The sequence below is a fragment of the Phaethon lepturus genome, unplaced genomic scaffold, assembly GCF_000687285.1.
Source record: "Phaethon lepturus isolate BGI_N335 unplaced genomic scaffold, ASM68728v1 scaffold22080, whole genome shotgun sequence".
Lineage (NCBI taxonomy): Eukaryota > Metazoa > Chordata > Aves > Phaethontiformes > Phaethontidae > Phaethon > Phaethon lepturus.
This window is the reverse complement of record NW_010510073.1, coordinates 520-11540: the sequence shown is the minus strand read 5'-3', so window position 1 is coordinate 11540 and position 11021 is coordinate 520. Positions and strand designations below refer to the sequence as shown.

Here is an 11021-nt window from a genome sequence, read left to right as displayed (position 1 = left end):
CGTGCAAACCCCCCCGTCAGCGCCGGAACAAGCCAAGAGCACCGGGGGGGTCCTACCAGGCGGGGCACGAAAACCGAAGGTGCTGCGAGGTTTCTCAGGAATTCCCGAATTTGCGAGATCAGGCCCTCGGATAAATCACCGTTGCACGCGACGGAACGCTACACGCAGGTGTGGAAGGGCCGGTAGAGAGACGTTATTTCTAGAGCAAGTGATTAAATCCAAATACAAGGTCTAGATATTGCCAGCCTGTAAAAGAAACAAAAACAAAACAACGAAAGAGAGAGACACACTCCACACCATTCACGATCGCATTTATAAACGCGTTAAACATTAATACTGCTGTGTAAAGAGGCTGCATATAAAAAAATATATATAAAAAAAAACCAAAAAACAAAATAGGTTTGTTAGGACGAGAATACAAAACTAGAATACCTACAGATAACGCAATTTTTTAAATCTCCATGTCAAAAGAAAGACTATTGCTCGAATATCCGCCTGCCTCTACGGCCAAACACGCTGTGCGAGAGGCTGCTGCAGAGAGAGGAGAGGGCGTGAGGGGTGTGGGAAATCACGGGGTCCCGAAGGCTTTGTACCTCTACCCAGGGGAAAAGAACCGGAGAAAGCTCCAGCGCTGCAGAGGGAAGAACCGAAGCCTGATACCGATTTATATTCCCGCTGAGGCGCTGCTGGCTCTGCTGGGCTGCGTACCGGAAAGGTGGGAAGCGATACGGGAATCGCCTTAAACAAGTCGCTGCTGTCTTGACTGTGAACTTGAGCTGGAGGAACACTTTAATGTCAGAAAGGGCGTTTATTTTGCTCTAAACATCATATAGATTTAGTGCTTATACGTATACGGAGAACAGGGAACTATTATTTAACAAAAAAAAAAAAATAGTGCATATAGAGATTTTTGTTTCAGGAACGTTTTGTTCTACTAGAAGGAACGAACAACAGACCTGAAGAGCTGCTCGGCCCTCCGCTCTGCCAGAAATCCTAAGAATTGTCCCCGAGAACGGCTCCCTGGGGGCGGCGGAGGGCGCAGGGCACAGCGAGGGGCCAGACCCCTTTGCCTGGCTGACAGGAGCAAAGTGGAGCTGAGGCCAAACCTTAGGCTGAGCTTTTGCTGCTGGGGGCTGGAGCTGCGCTCCGGTTCAAAGGATTAAGCACAGTTCTGGTTAACAAAGACGTAAACGCCGTTCTAGTTAACCGAGACTTGTGTTGGCAAGGCTCTTCAGGGAGAAGCTGAGCGGTTTCCCCGCTTCTGCCAGCGAGCTCCGAAACTCTGGCAAGGCTTTTTAAACCTTCCTTGGAAAGGCCAAGTCTGACATTTGGTTTGGAAGCTGCTCTGGAGAGAACAGCATGTCCATCTCGCGTTTCTTGCGAGATTTTCAAAAATTCGCACCTTCCCCAGCTTGGCTGAGAAAGCCGAACGGCTCCAACGCTCCATTCCCAGCAAAATAAACCGGCCGCTTCATCCCGCACCTCCAGCACCTCCACCCCGCTAAAAACTCCGAGGAGGAGCAAAAAGGAGCGGAGCAGGAGGTGCCAAGTAACGACACTGCCAAGTCCAATCCCTGAAGTGCCCCGCGGGGTGTTGTTAGGTGCGTTATTTTGTCGGAGAGCGAGCCACGTCCTAGCCCACGCGTGAAAAGCCAGAGCAGGAGCAGATAGGGCGCAGGGGTAACTGCGAAGCCTGCCTGAGCTTGGAACCGGAGTTCTGTAGACTTAAGCCTGGCCAAAACAAAATCCCAGTTTTAAATCCCTTTGATGCGCTTGGGAGTATTCCCTCGTGCAGCTTGCGCTGCAACGTTACCGAGAACGCGTCGGCTGCTTTGTTTTGTCGGGTTTTTTAATTAGTGTGCTTATCAAGGAGTTTTGATAGACACCCCCTCTCTACTACACAAGCAGAAGGAAAAAAAAAAAAAAAAAGAGGCAGGTCTGCGTGACATGCATCAGCTCCCCAGAACAGAAGCTTCCTGGTGGAAGGGCTCCGTTTCATGGAATACCGCCGACCACAGCGTACCAACGTACAGCGGCGGTCTCCACGTTAATACTGAAAGGCTGCGTTTTTAATGCCATCTTTAAAAAAAAAAAAAAAAAAAGGGACTGAAGGAATTCTCTAGCAGATAGGAGGCTGAGGAGTAGGTCTAGAAGGAAGTATTAAAAGGTTTAAAAATCTGTACAGGAGCTTTTTTCCTTCTTTTTTTTCTTTTTTTTTTCTTTTTTTTTTTTCCCCTTTCAAAATGTGCAAACGGGCCACGACTCCGGAGGAGGCATTACATGCTTTACGTGACCGGGGACGGCCCCCGCCGGCGCGGAGGTGTTAGGCGGCCTGGGGGAGCGGAACGCCTCGAGTCTAGCAGTTGGAAGAGTGCATGCTCCCCAGCTGGCCAGCGGCCAGCATCAGGATGTCTTTCTTCTCCTTATGGAAACGCAGCTCCTTCCCAGCCAGGCGGGCTTCGTCCAGCTCTCTCTCCGTGGAAGCCAGCTCTCTGGAAAGGGCTCCCGGGCTATTCTGCTCCCTGTTCACCCAGTCCATGGCCATCTGGTTCCTTATGTCGTCGTCCAGAGCGCGGTGGGAGTAGTGAGCCAGGACCTCCTGGTGGTAACGGACACATGCGGGAGGGGGGCTTAGGAAAGATAAGTCGCCACGCGGGACGCAGTTCGCTCAGCGGCGTCTGGCTGCCTTGCCAGCTCAGGGAGCTCGAGGAGAAGGTCGTAAGCGACCCCGGCACGCCCAGAGTGCCGCGGCCCGAGACGCCCGCGGCCCCGACTCACCTGCCGGGAGCACTGCCGCTCTCGCATGGCTTTGAGGCTGCCGTTCCAATGCAACAGCTGGAAGACGGTCATCAGCTCCTGCAACGGCAAGGGGCGGTCAGGCTGCGAGCCAGCGCGGGGACGAGGGTTCAGCGCCGCGAGCAGCCAAGCCAGTTTCTGGCCACGGGAACAAGGAGCCGAGAAGGACTTGGCGACGTCGCGCCCGGTCCTTTGCCACTGCAAGGACCCCGGAGCGGGTTCGCGGCTCTGGAGTCCGTGAACAAAAGAATTCCAGCGTTGGCGAGTTAAGGTTTATCAAAAAGACAAGGAAACCGCAGCGGCGGGGCAGGCGGAAGGCATCGCCAACATGCCAGGAGCCAGGACGCAGGGATCGCCGGACTCTGCCAGCGGGACTCTGGCATCTTGCAAGCTCCGAGCTAAAGCACCAGCCGGAGCGGGTGACAAGGCAACGTTTTCCAAGCAAACATTTCTCTCTCAAGGCCACGCCAACTTTTGCTTCGTGAACTTGCAGGGACTAGTTAGGCTTCCCAAACACAAACACAGCCTAAGGAATACACATGACAGAGGCACCCTGTGTAAACAGGTCCATTAATATAAACACTTCCGTCTTCCGCCCACTGAGTATTTCCATTCAAGGGAATCGAGCCAGGCGAGAAGTCGGCTTCGGGAAAAGTTTGCCTACAGCAAAGAACCCCAAACACAGCGACACTCCGAGATGCATCCAAACCCCGCTTCACCGCCTGCAGCAGAGTTTGGGTCTAATTTCTCCTCTCCTAAAAATCCATCGCCAGCCAGTGCGCTTGCAGTCAACTCGTCTGCACGAGAGTCGTTTCGAGTCGCTTTTGAAGCCCACGTTTAAATTCAAAGGATCCGCGAACCTCAAAGCACCGGCGTAATGACGTCTCTGCACGTGCGGGGACAGACGTCCTGCTGGGCACCGGGGAGCGCGCTCAAAGACTAAAGTAACGCACAGAATTCAGAGTGCTCTGAACAGCCTGGTGTACCTGGCTGCTCCGCTCTGCTCGTAGGAGCGGTCTCCTCGGAAAGGCCGGAATAAAGCCCAGAGGAATCTCAGCTCTCGGTCGTCTGTTCTGCACGGGCCCCTCCTGCCCCATTAACCGGAACTGGTAAGTGCTACAGCAGCCTCCCTCACCAGTTTGTACCTCACCAGTTTGTACTTCTCATTTCACAGATGTTTTGTCGTAATGAGAGACAGGCTGCGCATATTTCGGTAGGATACGAAGAATGCTCGGATAACGCTGTGGTTTGAGGGCACGTAACGACAGCTATCAAGACTCCTAACTCCACAATCAAAATGTCTTTGCATGAAAGATCTTCACCAGCTTTCCTGAGGGAAGCGAGACCTCTCCCATTTTACAGGGAGGGGATAAAACCCACGAATGAAACGCTCGCTTAATGCCATGAGTTAAGGCACCTGGAGGTGTCGTCTGGACCTCCGGCACCAGGTAACGAAATACTACGTCACTGAAAACACCGGATCGGAAGGCGGCAAAATCCCTTCACAACACTGAGCCCTGCAAACATCAAAGAGCGTTTACAGAAAGAAGCCCCATTCCAAGTATTTTGCTGCTATACCAGCACCTGAAAGTGCCACAAATCCTGGGTTGTGCTCCAAGAGGAAAGCCCCACCTTTATTTTGAATGTAAAGTGCCACAGACGGAGGTGAACGATCAAACCAACCATTTGAACCACGTAAGGACATTGTGAACGAGTACCTGGAACTCCAGCATTGATTTTCCCTTGTTGGATTCCAGCATGAAGCGGAAAGCACCGATCCCGGTGTTGGGATTATCAGCTTCCTCTCGATTGCCCTGCAAAGAGACATTTCATACCGGAGCTGCAGTGCCCGACCGAGCGGGGTCACCCGGCGCCTGCCACTCCCGCGACATCGTCTCCCCTCGGATAATCCCAGGTCCGACTGAAGAGGAGCCTTACGCACCTCGGCCTCGAGCTGGCAGACGAGCGTGCCGGTCCCGTCCAGCCTCGAACGCTCGTGCCGCTCGCTCCAGCTCCCGCGCAGCAACGGCGCCCGCCCCGCGTTTGACGATGCCCCTCGAAAGGGGACGTTTTTCTGCCGCCCATTGCGGCGGTTTCGAAGTTCTTGCAATACCCGGGGTACCATCAAGCACCACGTGACGGCACAGGAAAGAACTGCCCCCAGGATAAGGTCTAATTAGGGCAGTAAAAGGGGAATGCAAAGCTCCCGCCGCCAGAAACTAACATTTCTGGAAAACGTTTGGTTTAAAGGAAGCTGGCCAAGGTGACAACCCGGCCAGAGAAGGGCCACACGGACCCACATCAGTCTCATTATCGTACCCCGCCTGATCTGAGGGCAGCACGATCAAACGCGAGAAGGGTGTGAGGCTCTGTGGGAGGGGAAGCAGCAGAACGAGAATTAGAGTTTTAATACTCCGAGGGCCCTGAAAAAAAACCTGCCGTAAAGAGTTCCAGATGTAAAAGAAAACTGCAAATTCCCCCGATTTGAGGTTTTTCCCCGGTCAATCCGTCCCCATCAACTGCAGCCCTCTGGGCACTGGAAAGCCTTACGTTGAACGACGCCAGGGCCTCCGAAACACTCTTCTCGATGAACTCATCCGTGATCCTCCGGGAGGGATGCTCGTTAAAGACCGAGTTCATTAGCGCAATCTTCGCAGCACTCCTGCGGGCTTCAGCCTTGGTGGGACAGAACTGAGGAGAGACAAACACCGTCAGGACAGAAAGGCAGCGAGACGGCCGCGATGCCTTTGGCCCCACGCTCTGCACTTCTCCTCCCCGACACACGAAGCGGGAATTAGGCGGCAGCGTTGTGTAGTTTTGGAAAGTCGTGCTCTCAGACATCCTGAAATCATTAGGAGCTAGTTTTAAACCGCAGCTATCCCAACCATGCTAAACACAAAAATTAGGCAGGCAGCTGAACTCAGCACATAGTATCTGCATCAGGAAGCGCCGCCGATCAGATAGTCAACAAAACCAATTAGCTTAAAACCAAAACGTAACCAAATTACTCTTCGGCGCAAGGACTGCCGTTCGGGACGGGCAGACCGTGTAGCTGCTAGAGCTGTTTCTTTTGGATACGTTCTGCAAACCAAGACCAGAGAGTAACCGCCTAAAGCCATGGCAGCAAAGGAATCCGAAATGCTGTCAGGACCCGTTGTGATTTTTGGACCTTAATCTTTCGGGTGAGGTATTTGGGTTGGACATCTTCCATTTAAAGAGAAAGAGGGGAGAAACTATCGATCCAGTGTGACGATTTGATTTCTAGAGTCTTTTGGCCCCTTGAGAAGAGGCTCTGGGTCAAATCCAGAGCCCTCGCAAGGAAATATCACTCTACCAGTTTGTCCATGCTGCGTCCTGTAAATACATCCTGCCGCTTCATCCTGGGAAGGAGAACGAAGCGTCAAAACCAACCTGACAGTCTTCTCGGGCGCCGCGTGCCTCACCGCGGCACTGCCACGGTCCGAGTCAGTCACGTGTAGTGACTGTACCTACCGCGAGGTACAGCGTACAGCCAACCTTCCCGCACCGAAGTCGGGTGGGGTTTTAGAGGCAGTTAGGAACAGTTAAAGAGGGTTACAGTCAGACCCACGTCATCCTCGTGCTTCCAGCCGGCAGGAAGACGTTAACGCCGTGCCCAGCGCAGGAGGGTATCTGAGCGCTCGTTCTGGTGGGGCGAGATCCTCGCGGCACCCGAGTTAGACCGCGTCGGAGAGCGATCGTACCTGGAAACTGCCGAAGCAGCTCCCTCCCGGCAAGGTGACGTAGCAGACGTACGGGGGGCTGTTGGAGGGGACCATCTCGTACACCACGAGGGCTCCGTTCTTCAGATCAGCTCCACGCGACTGCTTCATCTGCCAGAACTCCTGAAGGGCCTCCACGACGTTCACTGCGGAGGCAGAAATAGAATCGAGTTCAGAGACGGAAAACAAGCGCCTGGGTTTCCTCGGGTATCGCCCGTCAGGAGCGGCCGCACCGAGACAGAACGGCATAAATGTTGGCGCGCTCCCGCCTACGCAAGCGGGGCCCTACCCAGGGAGCTCGGTTACACCTCGACTAAAAACCGTCGGCTTCAAGGGGAGCCGTAGGCACACGACGTCGATGCAAACGCAGCAAGAGGAACCTAAGGAGAACCACCGAGCCATGAAACAAAGCTCCCCACGGAGAAAAGCTCTTCTCGTTCCGATGAACTCGGGGGCAAAGCTTTCCGAAGAGACTTTCCGAAGGCAGCGGGGCGTTTTTCCCCCGTTAGGAGGGCTGCCAACAGGCTCAGCAGGTTTGCTCACCTGATCCTCAGTGTTGACATTCTTACATTTAAGATAAAAATAAAGCAGCTGACTTGCACGTGCGCCGTCAGAGCCGCGGAAAGCATCCGCTTTTGGGCTGAACATCGCGTACCTAGCACAAAACAACACGACGGAGGCCTGAGGCACAAAGCTACTCAGCTGAGACGTTTGGCAGAACTCCCTGTGATTTGGGTGTATTTACCTGCCACAGAGAGAGCGTGTAACAGCGCAGAGGAGCGTGGTTCTCGCCGGAGAACCTCGTTTGTGCCATTTGGGACGGGAGGATGTATAACCGAGTGGTGAATCGCGGGATAAAACCAGGATTAGCTTTGTTACAGTAAGTGCTTTTTCCATCCCAGTTAGGAAACCAGAGCCAAAAACGTCAGCCCTCCTTGACCTTGGTAATTACAGCAGTCTCAGGAAAAGCCGTTTTGAAGGCGGCACTTTTTCCGCAGCACCAAATTTACTACGTGGGGTTTAAGCACCTACCCAGCTTTAACAACCTGGCGGCCAGTCCACGCCGCGCGCAGCCAGCCAGCGCACACAGCCCTCGCGGCCGCTCGTAGCCCAAAGCCACGAGATTAAATTCTTATTTTAATACACACGCAAGAACTAGAGGCGTTTGCTGCCACGAGCCAGCTGTCTTGTCGCTCTCCTCGTCTTTGAATCCTCAGCGTCACGGGGACTTTCTTTGAGGTGTTCTAAGTCCACTCGCTCTTTATTTTGTCAGTTCGGGCAAGAAAAACGAACCTCGTAGCGTCTAATACCCCGAGTCCCACCGAATTCGCTCTAAGCTTCCTTCTGTGCTGAAGAGCCTGACAGACGGCCGTAGGAAAAGCCTGCCCTCAGCTCCTCCCCGGCACTTCTAACCTGAGCCTTCTGAGCCTCAGCAATCGCTCCGAAGCCAGGCGACCTGCAAAAAGCAGAATTACAGCAACCCCTCGCTCATGCAAGAGCTGTTAAAAGGACTCCACCCCAAAATCCCCGTTTTCAGCAAAAGGAGAATACCCCCAAGTCCCCAGGCAAGCTCTCCTGGGAGGAGCCGTACACGGCGCGGCGAGCAGCGAGCGAGACGAGGCTGCCGTCCGCGCGGTCTCCCGGGGGAAGACAGAAAAGGGAGGGGAGGAAGACAGAAAAGGGAGGCGAACCGGAGGCCACGCGCCAACGCTCGCTGCCGAGCCCGTCGCAAGCCACCCCGGCCCAGCTTTTCGGTTGCCCACGCAGCGTTGCGAAGGTTTAGGTCTTCAGCCTAAAGCCCTCCTTCAGGCTTGCAGGAAGAGCGCGAGCTTCAGCCTTTTACTTATCGCTTTCCGTAAGACCAAGCCGGGCGAGGAGTCCCTAGCACAGTAGCTCCTCACTAAGCGTTTTCTTCCTCTTTCAACCACAGGCTTTTCGGGGCATTTGTTCATAAAGCCGTCGCTTTGGATTATCTTCAAAGTTTAATTGGGGGTCAGGGTTTTTTTGATGAAACATGCAAGACGGGGGCGATTTTCCGCTGAAGACTGACAAAAAGCCGTACAAACAATGCACGGTTCCCTGCCAGCTCTCCGGTGCACCAATAGCCAGAGAATTCCCATCCATCCAGGCAGACTCCCTGCCTGGGGACAGCATAAGGCATGCACGTAATCCCCCACGGATTTGGGGAGACAATGCCCGATTCAATAACGGCTTCAGGGACCGTTCGGCACGGGGCAATTGGGACTTCGCAGCGGCGACCACACAAGAAACTGCAGAGAAAACCCAGCTACATCAGGCCACGCAAATTCTCACGACACAGGGAATTACTCTGAAAAGTCAGAGAAATTATAGTTTGGATTAATTTAGGGAAGCCTGAGAAACCGGCGTTAAAAGCAGGTTAACGAGGAAACGCCGTGCAACGCGTGCACGGGCACGGATTTGTGTTCTCAGCCCAAGACAAGGGTTCCTCTATGCCAGGCGCCGGCTGGGTACGTCGTTAGCGACGGGAGCAATAGGTCAGACAGCTGAGAAGCATCCAAAAGAGGTTTTCTTCCCAGACCGGATTCAATGCTTGCAGCTGCCGCAGGCAGGATGGTTTTAGGAGACGAGGGAGTAAAATACCTAACTGAAACTCTACAAACGCCTCGGAACAATATGCTTTTGTAGGGCCGGAGAACGAACCGCGCCGCTGCGAACAGAGACCTGCCCATCTGCCCTCTCCTCGGCACGGCTCCAGCTACGACGCCGCACAGGTCCTGCTTAGCAGGGAAACGCTGGCTGCGCACCGAATCCGAAGCAAAATCTTAGTCCGGATTTGCTCTGGACCGATGATACTCAGCCTTGCTCATGCTCGCCCCTCGTCCCACTAAATCACAAAAGAGCGACGTGGGGGGAAGAAGCAGGAGGCACGGAGTTCGCTTTCATTTACAGAAAGCATCTCAAATTCCGGCACGTCTCACGCGTGTGAGAGGACGGCCCTCGAGAAAGCAGCGGCAGCTTCTGCACCCTGACGGATCTGGATCCCGTACGGAGCACGGAACACAACGCAGTGCTCGGGCGGGGGGAGAGGGCAGGGAGAAAAACGACCGGATGGTTTGAAGGCAGGTAAAGATGCTGAAGAAGTGAGGTGTTCTTTGCACCGCACATCAGGTCGTGCTTAGCGGGAAACCCAACGCGTAGAGAAAGCTCTTTTAAGTGCCTGCAAGTCCAACAAGTCTCCCTACCGGCTCAAAACGCGGTGACTCTTACTACGGGTGTCAGTCGACCAGTTTTGTATCTTCGTTTGCGTTTCTGAGGGCAGGAACTGCAAATGTTGCTCTTCTAGAAAAGCTTTGTCACCCATCCGCGTAGGGGAGAGCCGCAGGCTTACAGAGCGCAGCTTGACCCACACGGGGCAGCTCCTGTCAGGGGCTTACCCTTTGCATCTGCCACTCCGAGAAAAGCCGAAGAGAAGCCGGGAGACACAAAGCAGAGCCTGCTCTGACCATCAGGCCTATCTGTTTATTGCTTTGGAGCGCAACCCCGTATCCCGGCGTTGCGTATACGATAGCACATCTGACTTGCATATTAAATACAGAAGGGTAAGTGATTCCACATGGCGTTGAGCTCCTCCGGAGCCAGACGAGCAGCGGTCCCTCTGCGCTCCGGTGGCGCTGACTGCCAAGCACTCACCATTTTGGAAGCCTACGACCGCCTCCGTTGGACCTGCTGCCGTAGCCGGAAGAAGTCGGGAACTCAAAATAGTTGCAAAGTGTCTCCTTTCGGGTGGGGTGGAAGATTCTTTCCATCACAGGGCCAGTAAAATATGTGCTTTAACCTTCTTTTTTTTTCCCCTTGCTTCTGTACTTCTTTTTTCTTTTTTAAATACAAAGGAGCGTAGAAGCAACCCAGATCTGAGCCTCCTCCGGGGGCTGTCGCACGACCGGGCGCCTCTGATGCAATACTTGGAGCCCCGTGGCGCCGGAGCGTGGTAGAGCACTTAACACCCCCGCGACAGCCTCCTCCAGCACCAGCAGCCTGCAGAGCTGATCTCTCCTCCCAGCCACGGGGTTTTTCCATCGACAAGGTGCAGCCGTGCAGAACACGGAACTGAGGGGGATCCCAGGAAAGCGGCGGCCACCGCGAACGGCCAAGGATCTCCCGGCGGAGCCCTCTTCGCTGCTGCCTTCGTTGAAAGAAAGGAGCTTTTTTTTGTCCTGACGTCAAGTTGAAGTAAAGGAATTATGTACAGAGGACTAAATCGCTACCGCACAAGAAGCATCCTCCTTCTTAAAAAAGTAAAAAACAGCTAAAAAAAAAATTAAAAAAAAAAAAAAAGGCTCCACTTTAACTTTAACACACGTTTACCTGTTACAGGCACAGGATGAGTAGGAAACCTCCTCAGCTTTGACCCACAAGCTAGGGAATCGTCTGCCCAGCTCCAGCTCTTACACCTGCCTTCATGGTCACCTATACACCTGCCCACCACTAACCTGGCCTTCTTTC

At 53.8% G+C, this 11021-nt stretch overlaps 1 protein-coding gene across 1 annotated transcript; it reads right to left on the bottom strand.

Annotated features, from left to right (window-relative positions):
• Nucleotides 1–476: 476 nt before the first annotated feature.
• On the bottom strand, nucleotides 477–7184 carry LOC104627593 (LIX1-like protein). The gene is made up of 8 exons (XM_010295913.1): nucleotides 7133–7184; nucleotides 6519–6682; nucleotides 5347–5487; nucleotides 4515–4610; nucleotides 2779–2856; nucleotides 2379–2599; nucleotides 1107–1154; nucleotides 477–531 (listed from the first exon to the last, which is right to left on the bottom strand). The coding sequence occupies exons 1-8, from the start codon at nucleotides 7182–7184 to the stop codon at nucleotides 477–479; spliced, it is 855 nt and encodes a 284-aa protein (XP_010294215.1).
• Between the last annotated feature and the right edge of the window lie 3837 nt (nucleotides 7185–11021).